This window comes from Juglans regia, chromosome 5 (genome assembly GCF_001411555.2).
Source record: "Juglans regia cultivar Chandler chromosome 5, Walnut 2.0, whole genome shotgun sequence".
NCBI classification, from domain to species: Eukaryota; Viridiplantae; Streptophyta; class Magnoliopsida; order Fagales; family Juglandaceae; genus Juglans; species Juglans regia.
Genome location: NC_049905.1, coordinates 4,673,792 through 4,696,982, shown reverse-complemented (window position 1 = coordinate 4,696,982; position 23,191 = coordinate 4,673,792). Strand labels below are relative to the sequence as shown.

Genomic DNA, 23,191 nt, shown 5'->3' with positions numbered 1-23,191 from the left:
TATTTGGGTTAAAACATGTTTGCATTGGAAATCTTCTATTACCAAACATAATATTAATTTTGTAGGCTTGATTTTTAAGTACCGGTGCTATGTCCGCCGCAGCAACGAAAAATCTTGTTGCAACTGCGAGTGTAGTGGTTTGCTTCTTTTGAAGGGCCCCCTTCTTTAGGACAACCTAGGGGTAGGACTTTGGACCATTTGCAAGGATTAAAGATATCGTGACTTAGATTAGTTGCATCAGTAGCCCTTAGCACTACCATACTTATGAGAATCAAACACCAGAACCATGACCTCATGTTAACTCTCTAAAATAAGGCCTTTTTAGCTTGTCAAGACTCCCTTTCAGGCAATACTTTCTATGCTGATCAATTTATATATTTTGGGACAAGGTATTGGCGTCATATTTGAAAATGGCAGCAAGAGATATCTTTTCTTTTTTTTTTTGGGAAAAAATTGGGTTTGGAAGAATGGTTATTAGTATGCATATTTGTAGAGGACAAATACGAATAAGACGAGTGTCCACGAAATAACAATCAAATTTACATGATAGAAAGGCGGGGCTTAAGGTATCTCCATCATTAATTTTCGGTTATAAATAGAGAATTATAACATAACACATAACTACCTTGTTTATTTATTTATTTACTTACCTTGACGATAACGAGCTCACACTCCCTTTCTGCATATTAGAGATGATTGTTGTATGCATATGGAGTTGTTACGATCTGATGATCATCAGATATATAGTAACAATACTAATGAGCAAATTCTAATCTTTCATATTAGAGAATTATATTAAGTGAATGTAAATAAAAAATGGAAAATGATAGTATGACTACCAAATATACCCATTAAATGCTGCCACTCATATATTTTTATTTATTTTTTATTTTTTCTTAATGATTAAAGAAGTAACTATTAGTGAACTTATATTTTTTTCCTTAACGATGAAGGATGTTTAAAAAATGCTTAAAGAAAAATAAAAAATTAAATAAAAAAACTCATTTGTACTAGTATCCACATTTGGTAGACACATTTGATAGGCACCCAAGCATTGTCCCAAAAAAATTCACTTCGAATTTTATGATATGGTTTTTGGTTTGGCACAATTGTGGCTAAACGCAACACATCGGTTCATTTGTGTTTTTCTTCTTCTTTTTATATGCGTTGAAAGTATGCAAAATTGGTTTCTAAATGTCCTCCACGAGAGAAAATAACAAATACTATAAAATTATAATATCATTTATAATTAATCTCCATGTAGAAATAGAAGAAAATGGAATAAAAGGCCCCATATATATTTTTGAAAAACCCTAATACACCTTTACTATATTTGATGGCATTTAAAAATTCCTCTAAGTTGTATATAGTTTTGGCCCCCCAAGCATCCATTGTTTATCACAATAAAATATAATCTAGCTCCAAATTATCACCTAATAAAAACCACTCATATATGTGCTATCTAAAAAACTATCATATTTTAATTTTCATTGCTTGATATTGCATTAGGAGATGATAATAGGATATGGTTAAAAAAATGATTAAGAATATTTTTCTAATTGTTTAGTTAAAGTCATTCAATTATCTCCCTTTGTGAGGGGAGCACTCCTCAAATTAATTAGGATGTGATGTAAAACTCCAACCACACGTTGCCACATAATGATTTTACAATTTTTAAAATAGAATAGAAGACATAGGATTATTATTATTAAAGTCCTACTATATAGATCATAATATATCTAGTTTTATACATCCATGGATGGCATTCGCATTGCTATCCTGTAAGTTCGCCAATAATGAGTCATATATCTTATTATGCACTTGGCAGCATTGCAGGTAATAGAACACTCCAGCTAACTCATATACATAGATTGCTGGGTTGCATTGTCCTCAAACAATATTATTTCTAATTACATATTAGTCACCCTTAATGCCTAGATATTTGCTACCTCTATTGAGATGAGGCCATCAATAATATTTTGGTAACCTGACACTTGTCCAATCTTTTGCCATTGTTATAATGATCCATTTGACATCTACTATCATTAAACATCAGAAATAACATTCACAAGCAATTTGATATACTTTGTAATTTAACACTGCTGCATTAATGCCATCATCAAGTACACATATGTGATTAAAACTCTACCAACTCCAAACAAGACACATCAGCATCATATATACACATCTAATAGTAATATTACTTCTGTGATAAAAAAAAAAACTAGGTCCACATAAAAGTTCAACTTCACAAGCAGCCTAAATAAAGTTGCACATCGCACACATATAATTTCCAATTATATTGCAACTTGCATAGGCAGTTCGTATATTTAGATTCAATAGAACTGCATGGTGTTTGCTTTACTGGTCAAACACATGAGCTATGGTGGAAGCTAAAAAACGCACCTCCTCCAATGGACTTGTTTGTCTCAGCTGGTAGCATTGTGTCTTTAGCACTAGTCCCATCCAGTCCCCTTGCTACAAGCTACAGACTTGCAAAAGCAAGTAATAAGAAAATATCAACCATTACTGGAGATTTTATCAGCGAAATTTCCACACTAGCAAATCACCTGACAACCTCAAGTAAAGATATCTCATCACTAACAAACAATTTCAGGCCTTACCACTTAGTTTCTGGATCATTTAATGATTCATATGTATGTATCCAATGCAAATAATCTAAAATGCAGTCTCTATTTTATCAGTTCATCTCCAACAACCAATCTAGCAAGTGTCACATAACTCGCATTCAAATACATGTACATATATGGTAGGACATAAATCAGATAATATAGGAAACATAATTGCATACATGGACACAACTTGTACCTCTCAATGTGCATGTGCCGTATGATCTTCCTAACACTTCCAACCAAGACACATCTTAAGTTGCTCAACAAAATACCACATCACCATCAACTGGCTGCTCAAGCTTCAAAAAATACTTCAAAAATCCTTCCAAAAAATGAAAAGCAGGGGTGATTTCATGTGATATAGATGCATAGGCATCAATGTGAGTCTCTTGATGAGACTCCCTGTGACACTCCAAATCAATCATGCGAGTATTCATCAATTTCTCAGTCTTTAAATTAGTTCTTGAATTCTTGTAAATCAACTCTCAATGCCTGTAACTGGTTCTTGTACAATGTTGCGTCATTCTTGTTCTTCTCGTTCTCTTCCACAATGCATTGATAATGCCTATTGTTGCGCAATGAAAGAGATGGTTTAGGTATAACAGAGTGGCCTAGTCCTGTTGCATAACCTGATCGGTGTCCTAAAACCTCCCTGAACATTGCATTACTAGCTTCATCAATGTTCCCTGCATCCACCTCGGTCTCATCCAACCGCTCAAGCATAAGATTTTGCATCCATAGATAAGCATGAATATCATTAAAATTCTTATTTAAGAAGATTTATTTCATTAAACATAAAAAAAAACCACTTACATAATTGTTTTCTGGTGTGTTAATGATAAATCTACCTTTCGTTTTTTACCAATGCACCTCTTTATAAAAAGCTATTTGATTCGGACCTTGTTCATTCTTTATCATCAAAACAATTTGTTAAGTACTCCAAACTATAAACACAAGAAATAACTTAGCAAACCATGTTTGACATGTCACCAACTACATCTTACCATTTTCTCCATAATCCTAACGAAGGGCTTCTACCACTTGTATGGTTGACCCATTGTTTCATCCTATTTTTTCTATTTCTCTTTGACATTTTCTGTGATTTAACATATGCAAACATTAATGAGTCATCATATAAATTGATTCCTCCTGCACTAGTAATAACCATTTAGCAATATTATGTAACTTGTAAAAACAATAACTTAAACATTTGTACATTTAGCTTGAAACCTTCACTTGACCATATTGCACATAAGTGTTCCCATACGGGCTTCTCCACCCAGGTCGTCTCATCGAAAAGTGCCGCTTCGTGCTTTCCATACACCAAGTATTGTTTGTGTAGTATAGTGGAATGCATTGTATTTTCGGGCAACTGCGTTTGTCACACACTCACGATGGGAACTTTGTGTCCAGTCCAATATAAAGTCGGCCTATGAAAAAGAAGTGTAAACAATTATGTATGCATTTATATTAATATTCAGTGTTGAAATTTGGTAAAAAGGTTTCTGACAAAGTCCGTATTATAAACATGCATTACCTGAACACGGTCAATGAGTTCATCTTTCTCCTCTTTGGGTTTATTTGAGCCCTTTTCACAGCAAAGTGTTAAGAAAAGTGTAGAAAAAAGATTGATGAGCGAGAGAGAGAGAGAGTGAGAGTAGAGAGAGAAATGGCAAACCCTAGACTCCTCGATGTGTGGTCGATGTAGTGTGATTCTAGATCCTTGCTTGAGCAAACACTGCAAATCTGTTTGCAACACTAGTCGAATTTTTGGGATATCTTTGGCATCTCAACTTGCTAATTTCTTTAGTCTCATTCCCACAGAAAGCTCAATCCCACTCTCACTTTTACGTGATCAAAGTGACTAGTTTCTGCCTCTTTTGTGTGATGAGAACTAGTTGTGGGGTGGTTAGCTTAACCAATGTATTGCCTCTTAGGTAGAGTTAGGAAAGTACATATATTTGTGGTAATCATTTTACCAGATATCGATATGAAAAATGCATCTAAGCCAATTACCCCATATATCCCGTCTATTTTTTTGTGTCTTCCTGCCCTTAAGTACTACATTTGATTTTATTTCATCAACCCCTCTGGTTGTTGCCTTAGCTTATGTAACACCCTGCTCCTCCTTCTCCCCTCTGGTTCTGACGTAAGCAAATTCAACTGTGAGTCTGCTGAACCCCGATTGCATGTTTTCAAAGATATTATGTGACTTCTAGGGCACACCCAGTGTTCTAAATGTGATAGAAATATTTATAAGGAGTATTTTCAGTATTATTGAATTAAGCTTGATTTTAAATACGACAATTATAATATTCTTGAAGAGTTCCAAAAATGTTATAATTGTCGGAAATAATTTTAATCTCATTATTAAAATGATTTCAACTATTTAAGATATTATGAGATTTAAATTATGTTAAAATTTTTAATTAATTAAATGATTTTATTCTCTTAAAGATATTAAATAAAACTTCATCATTTTATTAATGATGAATGAATATTATTTTGTAAACTAAAGTTTAGTTTAAATAATATTCTACCTTAATTCCTCTAAGTGCTTTTAATTAAGTTAACGTTTATACATTTTTAAATCAGTGTTTGAGTTCCGTCGTTAGATCGTTGCGTAGATCCCCAAACGTTGGGTTTTAGAATAAAACCCCAGCCCCTCTCTCTTTCTCCCTCACTTTTCCCCAGCCCTCTCTCTCTCCTCCCTCTCATTTGGCTTGCGCAGCACGCCCCTCCCCCATGCCCAATTCCTCCACTGCACAACCCGGCACCGCCGTGCACCAGCAGGCCTCACTGCTGCCACCACCAGCTCCACCTCCCTCCGGCGAGCTCCCCCATCCCGGTCTCTCTCTCCCCGCTGGCCATGCATAGCCCGAATGGGCTTGGTGCTCGCTGCACCGCCGTGCGCCACCCAACGGCACCACCACCTCCACTGCAGCTTCCCCTCCCACCGGCCATCATCCTCCAACAAGCTCAGCCTCCACCTCACGGCCACCTTCCTCCCATGCACGTAAGTGGCCTCCTCCATGCACGGGTTCACTGTACATGCCCCTAGTGCCGCCGTGGGTGGCCACCGGACACCACCACGGGCATCTCCTAGCCTCCCTCTTCCTCCTCCCTTAGACCCATGGCCAGTAGCCCCCTCATCCACCTCACGATTCCTCCCTCCCTCACGCATAGGTTCTCCTCCCTCCACCATTGTACGCCGCCACCCACAACGTGTGACCACCCTCTCCGGCATCCTTAGGCCACCATCGACCCATCCCAACCACCCATAGCCTTGATCTGCCACATATGCTCCCTCACTCTCTCACGACCTCTCTCCCTCTCACACACGGCCAGTTTCCCCTCCACCACCGTGGACTGCCATGCCACCACAACCGAGCCTCCACGACTCCACCAGTAACCTCCATTGACCTCCCTTGTTCTAATCCTAAGCCCAAACCGCCACTTTATGTGGTGGACAGCCACCACACATGGTGGACAACCATTGTACGTGGGTTAGCCGCCACGTACGACCATTCCGGTATCATCAATAGTGACGATCAGTGAACAACGCACGGGTTATCCCGTCAATGGTATAACTCTATATCCCTCGTATTTATGTTAGATGTTAATTAGTTGTTTAGGTTGTGGACTGTGATGTTAGTATTTGTGGAGTTTGCTATATTGTGATGTGCAGTGTGGTGAAATGTTGGGAGCAGTTGGGAACTGTGTTGTATAGTGTTGTGGATTGTACTGTGTAGTGTTGTGTATTGTATTGTGTAGTGTGGTTGCGGAGTATGTGATGTAATGGTGGCGTGGCATTGTGTGAAACGAGAAGAGTATACGTAAAGTGTACTCTATGTGGCGTATCATGTGTAAAGGGTGTACGCGTGGAGTGTACTCCATGTGATAGAGTGGTGTACCACATGGCATGTACGCCATAGCGATAATGTGGCGCAACGTGTGAGAAGGTGTATACGTGGAGTGTACTCCATGAGGTGCAGCGACACACCGTGTGACGTGTCGTAGAGATAAGAATGGTTGTATGATTGATGGGCGTAGAGGGTGGTGAGCAGTGTCGGGACCTGTGGAACAGTGTCCCGAAATTGTAATAGTGTGGCCTATAGTTTGGGGTGACAGGTGTCACCGTATTTGACTTATGACTGGGAGTATGTGTGAAGTGGAAGAACAAGTGTAAGAGTGCGCAGCGGAAGCATGACTGGGGAATTAGTTACCAGCAGTCGTGCTTGCGATGGATGAGGAGTTAGTGTAAGAATGACATAGCAGGAACGTGACGAGATGTCACAATGCGACAGGAGTACATGAGGGACTGTACTTGTGATGTGTTAGGAGTTGGCATAGAAATGACGTAGCGGGATGTTAGGTGATATGACACGGTCACATGTAGCTTGGGAGTAGTCTCGAGCTATATGACGTGACGTAAGGCGTAATTGTGAACGGAGTCTTTTCGTGTTAAGTGTTAGAATGAACAATCAAAATGGACGGGCAGCATAAAGAGTCAAGCTAGCTGGGTTAAGAGAAGGTTGGTATCGGAGTATGGTGCTTGTTTACACAAGCAGGTAATCAAAGTGTTATATGTTGATCTTAGGTGATAAAGGGGTAAGGTACATGTGTAATCTAGTGAGACACATGTGCCGAACGGATTCACCATATATAATGGGTAATCTATCCCAAGCATAGTTGCACAGTGCTTAAGCCACGGAGTTGGCTTAGAACTGTGTGGCTTGTATGGATGAGAATGAGGATTTAGTATAGGCTAAGATGTATGGAGATAGTGATGGGTGTATTATCTAGGATTGGAATGTGTGATTCCATCGGTCGGAATCATGCGTCGGAATATGGTCTGTAATAAGAGTAAAACGAAGGTCCTAGTGTCTTAATCCTAAGGTGAATCATGGGTTCACTTTAGTGGATGAGCACTCGAGGCAAGTCCTTGAGTTGGAAGATGTGGTAACCGTAAGTAGATCCCGAAGGTTTTAGCATAGTAAACAGGCACGTAAGTGCACAAGATAAAAGAAGAGTGTTCCAAGTGATGTGTAGTTCTATTATAGTTTAAGTTGCGTATGTACTAGATAGAGAATGACGTTAAGGTCATGTGTATGCATGAAGGTTGCCATCTGACACGCACATGAATGGACTGCATGATATGAAAGTAGCATGGAGTCCAGGTAAGTATTACGTTCATGCTCTTCTAGAGTTTTTTAAAATACAAGAAATGAAAACGATACGTTTTCTCTTTAAGATGCTTTACGAAATAAAATACTAAGTGTTCAAAAGTATATGTATGTAACGGCCCTCCTTGGCAACCTCTTTTTACGCAACCAAATAATTAATTGTACGCATGTGAATAGATAACTATACACTGTATCTATTATATATATTTTACAAGAAAAGAAAAGAAACTAAACTAATATTTTGACCGACGCGAAGAAAGTGTTTTAAAATGGTCCAGATGAACTGATGTTAAAATGCCCCTATGAATTGATGCTTTTATGGATGCCATGAACTGATGCTTATGGATGCCATGAAAGACGATGTTTAAGCCCATGCTTTTAAAGGATGTTTTTCCATGAATGAACTGTTAAATGAAAATGACTGAAATGAAAGAAAAGGACTGAAATGAATGAAAGGACTGAACTGAAAGAAAGGAATGGACGTTTAATTTATGAAAATACGTAACGGCCATATGAATGAATGGAAGGGGTACCAATGAATGGGCGGATTGCAATGCCTGGTAAGTAGTACTGGTAGTGCACCCAGTGCTGCCCCTGACTGAAAAGGGATTCCCAACTCGTGGCCACGGGCGGAGTCCGGGTCTAAGGAAGACGCTAACCCTAACACATGGGGCATAACAGTGTGTACCGGCCAATGAAAGTGATAAAAATGAATGTATGAATGCACAAACTCTTCAAGAAATGAAGACACTGAAGGGAGACACATTTACGAAAAGAAAGCCCATTTTTAAAAGAAAAACTCCGTCCAGTGACGTTTTCAAATGAATGCACGTATGCATGTATGCATGTACATATAATATGTATTAATGATGAATGCATGAATGAAAACCTATGTTGTTATATGTAATTGTATGAAGTAATGCTTACGAGTCATCGACTCATTTTAATTTTTATGTATGCCCCTCCCCCCCATAGGAACTGAACAATCAGGACGGACATGACCCATAGGAAAGAGTACGGAAGTCTAGGAATGAGTTTTAATTGTACGAGAGACATTTTTATTGTAAGAATAATGTTTTCTGCTATAAACCTCTTTTATTGCCAAAACACATTTTATTTTATAAATATAGAGTCTTGCACCTTGGGTATGGAAGTAAAAAGTTTTAAATCGGACGGTAATTCCCGTCGTCCTTTCTAAAAATATTTTATAAAAAATCCACCACAATGACTGGCGTTACAGCTTGTTGAAGATATGTCAAGCTTTTAAGTTTGTATTTCATTAATGGCATTTTTGTAAATAGATTAATGGCAAATTGGTAATATTTGAGTGATGGCAAACTTGTAATATTTGAGTGATGGCAAAATTGTAATATTAAGTGATGGCAAAGTTGTAATTTTTATAGTTTATATATAAAAGGCTATTGCCTACGGGACGTGAAAAAAAAAAAGCAGAAAAAAGAAAATAACTTTACCTTTTCCTTTCGACACCGCACGCATCTAGAGAGAAACGAAGAGGTTTTTTCAAACTCTAGATTTATCACGATCAAATTGGAGTTTGAGGAGATGATCAAGTGTATTTTATGGTATGGTTTCGTTAGAGGTTAATACGAGGAAGCCAATTCATATTTTGTGTGGTGATCTATGGTTGTAAGTGATTGAAAACTCAAGTTCTTTGATACATTCTTCAATAATAAAGACTCATAGACTGTTCTTGCAGTGGATGGAGACCATCAGGGGTCGAACCACATAATTTCTTGTGTTGATTTTACATTTCTTTTATTTTTCTTACTTTTATTTTGATCTTCCATGAGTATATACTGTGATTTCAGGTTTTCTAATTAGTTTAAATAGAAAACTAAACTGATCACATTAATCATATAATTTCTTAGGATTTGGTTGTCTGATTTCAACTTTAAATTGCATATTAAAACCAGTTACGTTAATTTGATTTTTTGAATATTTGTTTGTGAGAGGCTAAAAATATAACACAGCTTAATACTCAAGTGATGTACTTTCTTCTTCCATTTTTTTTAATAATAGTTGTTAACACCTTTAAATATTTGTTACAAACTATAAATGCTACAATGTTATTAAAAGACATACAAGTTATCCTTAATATAAAAAATGTGTCTGTAAAAATAAAATGCAATCTCCTATAAACCCATCACCCCCAGCTAGACCCACCACGGGAAGATTAGGATTTTTGTATTTTTAGAATGGATGGATACATAAGCAAATGGATGATAGAAGTATAAAAATCAATAATATTGTCAATCTAAAAATGACTTAATTTGCATATTAGTGTGAAGACCTTCGGATCATTTTATTCATGTATACAAGTGTTGAAATTGAATATCCCTCTAAACCCCCCTCTCTAGGCATTGTAACAAGATAATTATGAGCTATAAAATTGATATCCATTTTTTGCAATGAGTGGAAGAAATGATTAATTCATTATACACAAAAAGCTAGCTACAAAGATTACACTCAACATACCCATCACTCCATAATAATTTGATATGGAAGATGACAACAACGTTCATAACACCACCATTTTTATAAATCATATATGCAATCAGTTGGGCCTTTTGTAATAATTATTGCATCTTAAGCCTGTAAATGGATGTAAACACTGCAAATAAATTGATTAGTTGCGAATGCCATTGAGCCCAATTCTATTTTCTTAAATTTATTGCCTTGCCATCACATGCCCATTGTTAAAATGCATTACGTCCTTGCTTTTTAATATTGATATGGATGTTCAGCGGACTTCACGTATACCCCTTTCATTATTAGTATTCATATGAGGCATGCATGTAGAGGAAGACGCATTAACCTGCTGACCTGCTGTGGTTAGAGGATTTTAGGAGTATCTTGAAGTCCTGTCGACCTATCAAACCTTCTTAGTTCTATGAGAATCACATCAATTTGGAAGGAAGTGAAACTTACAGTCAATGGAAATAGGAGGTTGTGCATTACTAGCTAGCTACCACCACCTAATGACTACCATTACTTATTAAGACAGACTTTAAAGGAATAAGAAAATAATTGACTGGAACATTCACACCCTGGAACATACATAGTAATGCATCTCCGGCTCGTGAACTTCAAAATTAGGTGCTTGCCACAATAGTCGTTATCTGCATATAAGATCAAAATGGTTTTGTCAGTATATAGGTTCATGCGTCTATTGTGATGGCTATACTTATGTGAATTATATCATGCATAAAATAGTGAATGCCGTGAAATAGATAAGAGAAAAGATATTTACAACCGTGAATTGTGCAACCCAAGATCATACCTTGTTATATGTCATTACTCGATAGGAGAAAATAAATATGTCATTATTTTAGTGGTAAAATAACCCAAGATCATACCTTGTTATATATTTCCCAAGGTGACCTCTATTTGTTTTCTGTTGTTGCCATTGAATCTAGCTTATGTGGTTTTCATGACCGTCACGTTCATTCTGCAAAAGCCTATTCACTACGTCAAAGTCCGATTGAAACAACGCATGCAATCAAATATGAGAATAATATTAATATAGATAACTTCAATCATTCACCTTCTCTCATGAAAAAAAAAATGCATTATTGACTTGAAGGACTATCAATGTTTTTGCTTAACACACAACATAAATCAAGATGAATAACAGAGTGTTATTATTCTCCTAGTCTCGTGTTCTACGATCGGTACATTAAACAAGTCAACAACCATTTAAATGGAAAATAGAAACATGAACGTAGGTGAAGCTGAGGTAGTATCATCGTCAAGATAAGGGTCTTCCTCGCTGCCACCACTATTGGCATTTGCATTGTCAATTCTCAAGTCATCATCACAACCATCATCCTCGAGCTCGGCCTCTTAGTTAGTTCATTCATATGTTTGACGTTCTAATATGGTCGAAGGGTCAATCAACAAGGGTTATTCGTCTATTCTATGTAATGGATTCATCAAGTCTGGGTCATTGACATTAACATACGACATGCTTCTGGTATTGGTCTCATCTTCCTGATAACCATCACTATCAGCGGATTCTACATCATCATCACCCTTAACTGACTAAGCCAAAGGAATGTTGTATACATTCCTATTAGTTATCTTATGAACCACATACCAACTATCGGCCACACTAATATCTTTTAGGTAAAACACATGTTGAGCTTGGCATGCAAGGGCAAAAGACTCATCTCTGTACCATGTTCTTGATGTATTCAGACTTATCAAGTGGTTGCTAACGCTTATTCCTCTTTTCCTATCACCAATGTCCCACCAGTCACATTGAAACAAATACACCTTACGCCAACCCATATAACGAAAATATCATTCAACACCCCATAGAAGTCAACTTGCTTTGATTGATGTTCTCCACGGACAATAGCACCGTTGTTTTGCGTTCGACGATGTGTCTCTCGATCCTTTGTATGAACCTAATTCCATTTATTATACACCCATCATACGATCCAAACCACTTGTCGGAACCACATGCGAGTGCATATATTTCATCTGTAACACCGACTGGATTCCGCATACGCATCTCTCGAATCTAATAGGAAAGTCAAGAACAACTACAATTAGGAAGGAATGGTTAATTTGAACCTTTACTCATAGTGGAATTTAATAATCGCACAACAATCCACCAGCCACGATGCATATCCAAAAAAGGTACATAAAATTGCAAAGTTAGAAAAATACGTATGCGTTTCCTGAACCACTCGGGAAATTGTGCTTGGTGTCGACGCTCAATGTTATTTTGATCTTGTTACAATGCTCACTAAAAACATATTGTTATTTTATGCACTAGAAAATGGGTTGGATAAGTACTTCAGTAACTACAGAGATTAACGACTTACTCTAGGTAATGCTTGATCTCACCACAATTATTAAGCACATACCAGTGGGCCCTTGCGAAGAGTTTTTTTTTTCATCATTCGAGTGTTAGATGACCCTAGCGGACGCACCTTTTGTGAGAATACCGAGAAAAATCCTTCATTGGATGACTCTGGAATGCCTGAGTTTCTTTCAACACGGTGATATCTGGTCTCAATATCATTTACATATATTGAGCAAAGAGTCAAGCACTCAACATGAATGTGGGCTCCCACAACTGAACCCTAAGGACGAGCTTTATTCCGGATATAATGCTTGAAATTCCCCAGATACCTCTCAAAAGGGTACATCCACCTGTGTTGAATTGGTCCTGCAAGTAATGCCTCGTCTGGTAAATGAATTGCGAGGTGCACCATAATATAAAAAAATGCAGGTGGAAATATCATCTCAAGTTTACAGAGGATGATAGAAATATCTGCCTGAAGCCGCCTCAATGATTCAAAAGTCAATGTTCGTGCGCACAGTTCTTGATGGGCTGAGCCTTGATCGGTGTTGCTTGGAGCCCTCATCAAAGGTCCGGTGCAGCTATACGATGTTGGTGCGTACATCGATGGCGGTGAACAATATTTAAATGCAGAGGAAATAAAAAGAGATGAACATACAGATTTATGCAGTTCAGTACTACGCCTACGTCCACGGGGGTTTGGGGGTGTGAGATTCCACTATAATAAGCTTTTTTACAGTCTCTCATAACCTCTCATTTCTCACTGTACAATGGGAGATACAAGTCTATTTGTTGGAGAATCGGTTCTCTCTGAAGCTCACAAGTTGAAGAATAAAAAAGAAGCAGTCAAAGAAGAATAAAAAAGTCCCCGAGTCGAAAAGAAGTTAGAAGTCCAAGAGTCACTGAAACAGTAGGCACCCAGCCCCTTTTATCTGACCCTCTACTCGCGTGCCCCTCCGTAGTAGTGAGAGATGTCTGCTTTGCGTGTCTAACCCCCTCTCCCTTTCCCACTTTCTCCTGACACTTCCATGCCTCCTGACACCCTCACCCCTAGCCCCTTCTTGTCCCCTCTCATTCTCTCAGATTTTGTTTTCTAGTGATGACCCTCTTGATGGGTTGGGTCTTAGAAACTATTTTTGGGCCTAGTGTATTTTACCCCTTCACAGTCGCCCGCGATTCTTAAGGTTAGTTTGTGACCTTGAGAATCTTTTCAAGGCAAAATATGTAATCGAACCGATCCACCTCTGTTCGTAGAGAAATAAATTTTGAGAGCTGGCCATGGTCACTCATTCTTCTTAAGTTAAGCAGTAAAGATTCCCTAGCGCGAGATTAGGCGAGAGATGGGCTCAACCTCGTAAGATGCGTAAAGTGCGTACACGTCCTGGCTAGATAAGTGGAACGTAGGCTCGACCGCTTGGAGTACATACGAAAGTTGGTCGATTATGGTGAGGTAAGCGGGAGGTAGGCTCGACCTCATGGAGTGCGAGCACAAAGCCCGTCTTGGCGAGGTAAGCTCGACCGCACGAAGCGCGTATGAAAGTTGGCCTGGCAATCTAGTGACATGCCCACAAATTCGGACACCTGGGAGGCCCGACGATCCCTGACCTTTCCCGCCTATTGACTTTTATATAAAAAAAAAAATGGTAAAGGGTCGAGTAGTTCGTAAGACTGGACTCGCCCTAAGTTTTGTCGAAATGCATACGTTCTTCCAGCGTCCTCGTTTTCAATGACGTTGATGAATTTTTCTTTTCTGATGTGAATTACAGTTAGTGTTAGAGTATATTTGTTGTAACCCACGTGAAGTTGTCTGGGAGACCGTCGACCCTCTGAGCCCACTTCAAGTGGTTGTGGAGTTTGGAGGCACGTTAACTCCGAATGCTCGTTCTCGAAGGCAACCTGCTGGCAATGGTTATGGCATGAGCGTGAACACCCAGTGTCGACTATTGGAGATGTTATCTAAAAAGTAATGTCGGGCCAACTGGACCCGCATTTCGTTGCGAGGCAGGTCGGGCTGCCTTAAGGCTAGACCCACCCATTGACCCCCGCGGGAAGGTAAGCAAAAGATGCCCGATTGCTTTATGTTGTTTCGAAAGTAGTGTCGGGTAGTCAAAAGACTAAACCCGCACTTCACCGTGAGGCAGGCCGAGCCGCCTTAAGGTTGGACCAGTCTGTTGACCCTCACGAGAAAGTAAGATGTTGCAAAAGTCAAACCTGTTAGCACAAATATTTTTCAATCACAAGTACGAAATTCCCAAACCTGAGTTGTCTTGCTTGGGTCTAGTAAAGGTCTGAGGCATTATCCATTTGTCATTCTGTTGCTGGAGATTCCATTGGTGCAGATAAGTTTGATGAAGATTCTATTGATGAAGATTCCGTTGGGGGATACTTTGTCTTCGGGTGGTCAAGGGCCGACCTGCACTCATCCGCGAGAGGAATAAGACAACCTTTTAGGCCAACCTTTTCATTTTTTCCTCACAGCCCGCGAGGAGGTAAGTTGTTGATGGAGATTTCGCTAATGTAAATTTTGTTGGCGGAGATTCTGTCTTCGGGTGAACAAGGGCCAACCCGCACTCCTCAACAAGAGTGATAAGACAACATTTTAGGCTTACATTTCCCTTTTTGCCTCCCGGGGAGGTAAGTTGCTACAAGAATCAATCATATTAGTGAAAACAAAATCTATGTAAGTTTTGAAGTAGACAAACCAAAATAGTTTGCCGCCATGACTGATTTTTTCCTTCTTCTTCTCTTTTTTTATTTTATTTTATTTTATTTGCTGTTGTCTGTCTGCTACTTGACCGAAGTTGCCCACTACTGTTCTGTCGTTTCTTTTCTTCCTCGCTCCTTATTTTTATTTTCACTTCCATTTTTTTCTTTTTTTCTTCCTTTTTCTTCTTCTTCTTTCTCTTTTCTTTTTTTTTTCCTCTGTCGTCTGTCCGTTGCTTGACCAAAGTTTTTCGCTGCTATTTTTTCATTTCTTCTCTTCTTCGCTCCTCATTTTTATTTCCACTTCCATTTTTTTTTTCTTTCTTTTTCTTGTTCTTCTTTCTCTCTCTTTTTTTTTAGGTGCATGCTTGGCTGAGGTATCTGGCGTTAGCTGCTTGCTCGCACTTGGCTGAGGTATCTGGTGTTGGCTGCCTGCTTCCACTTGGCTGAGGTGGCGGTCATCCAAGATGTGCACGGATAATGCAGGGTACCGATCGTGCGTGCGTGTGACATGCAAGGCGTCCAGAGCTGTGCACGTGGCGGTCAAGCGAATGCGATTGGTGTGCACGTTACATGGTTCATGCAACGTGTGTTGCATGTTGCAAACTTGCATGGGCAGTGTGACGTGTCTTAGGGGTGGCCCATGGCCGTGGAGATGTGTGCTGATGTTTGTTGTCGTGGAGTGGAGGTCTGCCCACCAGTTAGTGGCCGAGCAGGTTGCACGGCAACAAATGCAGTAGTCGTGGAGTGGTCTGCCCTCCAGTTAATGGCCACGTAGTCCAGTGTTCGTGGCCATGTATTCCTTGGTCGCAGTGCATGGCTGACAAATACCTCCATTGGCCAAGGAGATGGCATTCAGGTGGGCCAGAAAATGCCGACGATCCACATGGTGGCCGCCGGCACCCCCACCGTGCCACGGTGCGACTGGGCCGAGGAGAAAATTGGCCACGTGTGGTCTCAAGCATGGGGACTGCATGGTAAGGTCCCCACTGTGAGGGGCGGTTGCAGACCGTCCCCACGAGGATAGACGGCGCCAGTGGTTACGCAAGTGACCATCGGTGCCGCTCCCGCGCGCGCCGTGGCAGCTCCGTGGCATTTCCAGATGTCCACTGCCTTGCATGGTCGTGGAGCCCGTACATTAGCCGCTGGCGTAGGGTGCCCCAGTGTCAGGTACAGAGGGCGCCAATAAACCTAACTATGGCCATCGGCAGGTCCTGCAAATTCACGACGGGCTGTCATGAGCTTCTTGTTGCGCTGCCATGCATGCCATTCATGTATGTGGTCTATAAAAAACTATCATATTTTATTTTTTCGTCACTTGATATTGCTTTAGGAGATGTTAATAGGATATGGTTAAAAAGATAATTAAGAATATTTTTCTAATTGTTTAGTTAAATTCATTCAATTAGCTCCCTTTGTGAGGGGAGCACTGCTCTGATTAGGATGTGATAAAACTCCAACCACACGTTGTCACATAATGATTTTACAATTTTTAAAATAGAATAGAAGATAAAGGATTATTGTTATTAAAGTCCGAAAATAGGAAGTTTTGACCCAGCAAAACTACCAACTCTAATTAGTTTTCATATCATTTCTTATCATCGCTTAGTTTGTATCTCGGGATGCTACTAGAGTAATTATAATTAACAAGAATCCAAGGCTTGCAATGGCTAGTAGTGGCAGAATCCCAACAATCGAAATCTGGCTATATATGGTGGCCAGCAACCATAATCATTTTTTGAAATATATGAAATCTGACTACCTATTACTCAGCATTCAGATGCTAACAAATGAAATGAATATAATTAAAATAATTATTAATATAGTTTTTGTGTCAATATATAAGGTTATGAGTCTTGCAAGTTTTCAAGTGCTACGCTTAATTTGAAGGTATAGACAAGAAATCCAAGTGAGAAATGTTTCCTTTGTGGAAAAATTATTTTTTAAATTGACGAAATTTGACATAGTATATTTGATAGTAAATCTCATTAGATCCGACGTATAATATCAAAAGAAAAATGATAGTTATATGACTCTCAAATGTGCCCACTCATATATTTAATTTTTTAAAATTTCTTAATTTTTCTTAATGGTTAAGGAAGTGACTATTAGTGAAGTTGTAATTTATTTTTTATTTTTTATTAATTATTAAGGATGTTTAGAAAATGCTTAAAACAAAAAACAAAAAGACAATTTGCACTTGTGTGCATATATAGGGTACCCTATATAAAAATATATCAGTGTGAAATTCTTTATTTAGAAAAATATTTGATTTATATAGAAATTTTATACAAGGAAGTTTGCGATCTGGCGTGGTTTAGTGTAATGTGTTAGATGTAAACCTATTTTTATTGTAAAATATATATAGCGTGCCACATTAAGTCAAATTAATTTATGTAGTTACTTGTATAAGATTTCTGTAGAAATTAACACTTATATTTTATTTATAGACCTTCTACTTCTCATCGTATTTAGATAAAAAAAAACTTCTATTCTTAAGACAGTGTGTATAGCTAGCCACCGGATAAAGTGTTTACATATCATAATTTTATTTAGAATATAAATTTTAAAATTTGAATCTAACAAATCAAATATTGTCATTTAAGTAATATAGATGATGTGTTTTACATGGCTTAAAAATAGAATAACTATATTTAGACTGTTCTAATTTTATCAGAGACGATTAGAGCAGCCATATTTTTTAAGGGCAATTAAAGACCATAATTTTGGTCCCTTTAGCTGGTCGATATTTGTGTATAGATATTAAAAAGAGCGGCTTGCAAGGAAAAGCTGCATAGATTGCTTTTTAATTTTCTTAATACGAAGTAGAAAATAAATTAAAAAAGAAGAAGGGGTTGAGGAAGAAATAGAAAACAAATAATGGAAAAGGCTTTTTTCCAAAGAAGAATAAGAAATAGATACACATGAGGATATAATATTATTGAACTTTCATATGGCTTTCATTCCCTTTCAAATTAACTATTTCTTTTTTCTTTTCTTTTTTCTTTCTTTTTTTGTTTTTTGGAAGAAGAGCACTGAAACAAAGTAAAGTTCATGGACCTAATACACTTCCCAACATACGTACCTTGTTGTTCCACCTAACTAGTTACTGCTCCTTTCAAACATACCCTTTCAAACACCATACAAAATTAAGTTACCGCTCCTTCATGTGCCACTAACAATTAGGGGAAAACTTTCTTGAAGGAAAGAGAAAAAGATATTTGGGTTAAAACATGTTTGCATTGGAAATCTTCTATATATTGCTAAACATAATATTAATTTTGTTGGCTTGATTTTTAAGTACCGGTGCTAAGTCCGTCGCGGCAATGAAAAATCTTGTTGCAATCTCGAGTGTAGTGGTTTGCTTCTTTCATAGGGCCCCTTGTTTAGGAAACCTGGGGGTAGGACTCTGAACCACTTGCATGGATAAAGATATCGCGACCAACTTAGATTAGTTGCATCAGTAGCCCCTAACACCACCATGCTTATGAGAACCAAACATCAGAACCATGACCTCATGTTAACCCTCTAAAATAAGTCATTTTTAGCCTGTCAAGACGCCCTTTTTGGCAATACTTTCTATGCTGATCAATTTATATGATTTTGGAACAAGGTATTGCGGTCACATCTGAAAATGGCAGCAAGAGATATCCTACTTAAAAAAAAAAAATGGTTTTGGAAGAATGGTTATTAGTATGCATATTTGTAGAGCACAAATACGAATAAGACGAGTGTCCACGAAATAACAATCAAATTTACATGATAGAAATGCGGGGCTTAAAGTATCTGCATCATATATATTTTTTGTTATAAATATAAAATTGTAACATAACACATAACTACCTTGTTTTCTTATTTATTTATGTATCTATATATAGTTATTTACTTACCTTGATGATCCTAACGAGGTTGCCACATAATGATTTTGCAATTTGTAAAATAAAATAGAAGACATAGGATTACTATTAAAGCCCTAAAATAGGGAGTTTCGTCCCCAAAAAATTACCAACCCTAATTAGTTTTCAGATCATGATCTCTTATCATTGCTTAGTTCGTATCTCGGGGTTGCGACCAAAATAATCATAATTACCAAGAATCCAAGGCAAGCAAGGGCTAGTAGCGGCAGACAATGTTGATGAACCTGCCACAATCGAGTTGCTAGCTGTGTTGAGAGGACTACAATTTTGTCTTCCACTTGGGATTCCTAACTTGGTGGTCGAATCTGATTGTCTAGTTGTGGTACAGGAATTGCAAGATAGCCAAGAGACTTTATCATCAAATGGGAATCTGATTCAGGATGTTAAAGGGCTCATGCAGCTTTTCAGAAATTCAAATGTTCAGCATGTTTATAGGGATGGAAATGGGGTGGCCCATACTTTAGCACGGTTTGCATGGAATGTAGATGATGTGCATATGTGGTGGGACGAGGTTCCAGCGTTTGTAACTCATGTACTTTGGTTTGATCAGATTGACATGTAATTTGTTCTTATGAATGAAAGTTTGTTTTCTTATAAAAAAAAAAAAAGAAAAAAGGGCTAGTAGCGGCAGAATTCCAACAATCGAAATCTAGCTATCTATGGTGAGCAACCATAATCATTTTTTAAAAAAATAAATATATATATATATATTTTGTGTGTGATTGGGTTTGTTTTGCTTGTGATGAAAAATGGATGTGAAATTTTTTGGTTTGAGGGTGTAAAATCATCATTTATCCCACATCCTAATTTAAGATAAATTCTTTAATGAATGAATTTGCTAATTTTATTGATGATATTGAAAATCATAAGGCAACACAAAATTACACTTTGGCATCATGATTATCGAGCTGGCGAAGACAATTTGTTATCGTGCATAATGAAAATCATTTAGAGACACTAATATTTATGGCTAATTCTTAGAGTTTTGCATATTATCCCACACACCACACTTATTTTTATTTATTTATTATTTTTTTTATACTTCTTAAATTAATTGAATTCTTCTACTAATAATCCATATACCACACATTTGGTAAGAGAAGAGAAAAAGATAAAAAAAAAAAAAAAAAAAAAAAAAAAAAAAAAAAAAAAAAAAAAAAAAATCATGTGTGGTGTGTGGTGTGGAGATGATGAGTAGAATTTTCAATTTCTTAGGCTTTAGTAAGGATGAGAAGTTGTTAATATGTATGTTTCGGATGTGTCAAAGTGAAGTTTCTCATTATGAGTCATCATAATTGATACTTTTAATATATATATTAGGGAGCGATATATCTATTCATACATGTGTGTGTGTGTATATATATATATATATATATATATATATATATATGTATATGTATGTATCTGCATGTATGTGTGTGTATGTATGTATGTGCACATGCATGCAAGTAGTGGCAGAACCAGTAATTTTTTTTAGGGGGCAACTTTTCTACTGCACAAGATATTTTTGTAAAATTTAAAAATATTACAAAATCTTAAAGTACAACTGTAAATAAAATTAAATCTCGATAATTTTTCAAATAATGTAGAAATAAAATTTTAAAAATACAACTTAAAGTTTGTTTTAGATTTTTTACGACAATATTTCATATAATAATATTCATCCATTATTAGTTTTGTAAATATGAAATATTTAGAAATTATTTTTTCATAGAAATTATCAAATGATCTTTTAGAATGTCATATTTCATTCTAATATCTAAGCTTGTCCTTGCTCAATGAAGTTTAGAGGATAAATCATCTCTACAATTTTTCATATAAATTATCAATTTTAAATGGTTTTTCTTATATTTTCACTTTGAATTCTATATTAAGAAACTTAATGCTGTATAATAAAAAACTTTGGGGTCAATGTTAATAGTTTATTATTTCTCCTAATCTTAGTTTTAATTTAATTTTAGTGCGGTCACATCCTTGAAAATAGATCAAATATAGAAATTATACAAAATCTAGGGATTATAGGAAAAAATTAGATAGAGACATATCTATATATATTGAAATTTTACAAGATTTTAGAAAGCATAGGAGAATAAGGAAATTATAAACTTTGGAGGAGGTCCCATGGCTCCCTCAAGCTCTATCTAGCTCCGCCACTGCGGGCAAGTTAATGAAAGTATTATCATTAATAAAATTTATTTTATTACGTCACCTCATTCATCCAAGTTTGTTGGAAACGGAATATGATATAATGATGGATAAACAAGTCCTTATTATTTTTTGTTGATCTCAAATCCTTTTCTTATTCTCATTTTCGGCAGCGATTTAACATTATTCATGAATAATTAAATTTATTATTTTAAAAAGTAAGAATTTATTTATTAAGTGGTGAATAATACATCAATACAATGTGATGTGACTAGTGGATGAGTATAGTTATAGCATAGCTTATATATGTATTGTATTTTATGTATATATATGCGCATATAAGTCTAAAAACATTATAAAAAATAAAATTTACAAATTAACATAGGTTGAACTAATGCATTTGATTTTTATTTTTATTTTTTGAGAAAAGGTTGAAATTGTATTAATAAATCAACCAAGGACGTTGTGAATACAATGAGGATAATCCTCTACATGAATAGACTTCTCAGGGAGGTCTAGTGAACTCTTGGCCAAGCAGTGAGCCACTGCATTGGTCTGTCGAGGAACATGTTTAACTTGCCATACTCCTACTTGTTTCAACAGCTTCTTGATATCCAAGATGAGAAGACCAACTAAACTCCAACTTTCCTCCTATCCATTGATGGCATTCACCACGTTCAATGAGTCTCCTTCAAGGATGATAGTTCTCAGGCCTAGTTCAGCACAGAATTTAACTGCTCTCAGTGCTGCAATGGCTTCCCCTAGCAAAGGGTCAAGGAAGGAGGCACAGGTGGATCTTAAGGTGGTAGTGACACAAACATTCCAGTCCCTAATGACCACTCCTGTACCTACCCTGCAATGAACTTTATCGATGGCTGCATCCCAGTTGATTTTGTAGTGATTGAAGAAAGGTTTGCACCACTGAGATGGGGATGAGGCCAGAGATACCTTTTTTTCTTGGACCCCCTTAAGCATGTGAAGCTCTGGTAAGCTTGTGGAAACTTGCTTGGTAACTTGTTGGGGGGAAAGGAACTGAGACTCGAAAACCCATTTATTTCTCATGTGCCAAAGCTGCTTGGTTGTAAGGGCCACTGCAGTCTGATCCTCCATAGGCAGAGTCGAAAAAAGCTCATCCAAGATCAAATTAAAAGGTGCCTCATGGATGCTACACTTTTGGAGCCTTCTCGAGCTGCAACTCCAAACATCCTAAGCAGCTTCGCTGGTCCAAAGAAAATGAGAAATAGTCTCAGGATGAAGCAGGCAGACTGGGCAAAGGGGTGAGTCAACCACCTTTCTTTTGTGCAGGTTTACCTTAGTGGGAAGAATGTCCTTTGTAGATCGCCACAAAAACATATTGGCAGAATTTGGGACTTGTAAATGCCAGATATGGTTCCACAAGGCAGGAGAACTTGGAGGACATGAGGATTGTCCAAGGTTGTCTGCAGAAAGGGATACTTGGAGGTGATATGCAAACTTCATAGAGAATTTTCTATTGGTAGTACATTACCAAGCCAACTAATCAGGACTATTGTAGGGGCTAATAGGAAGTTTTGAGATGGTGGTGGCCTCAGATTCATTGAAGATGTCATAGAGTAAAGGTAGATTCCATTGGAGAGTGTCATGGTCAATAAGGGAAGAAACAGTGGCCTCAAGTTCAATGGTCTTGGGTGGAGATTGGATTCTAAAAGAAGTGGGGATAGGGATCCATTTATCAGACTAGATTTTGACCTTCTTACCATTACCAATTTTCCAGATTAGGCCTTCGAGGAGGAG

General features: G+C 37.5%; 1 protein-coding gene across 1 annotated transcript; it reads right to left on the bottom strand.

The window, feature by feature from the left end:
• Positions 1 to 22,069: 22,069 nt before the first annotated feature.
• LOC118348408 lies at positions 22,070 to 22,528 on the bottom strand. Its single transcript, XM_035690009.1, has one exon. It carries the CDS (start codon positions 22,526 to 22,528, stop codon positions 22,070 to 22,072), a length of 459 nt encoding a protein of 152 aa, XP_035545902.1.
• Between the last annotated feature and the right edge of the window lie 663 nt (positions 22,529 to 23,191).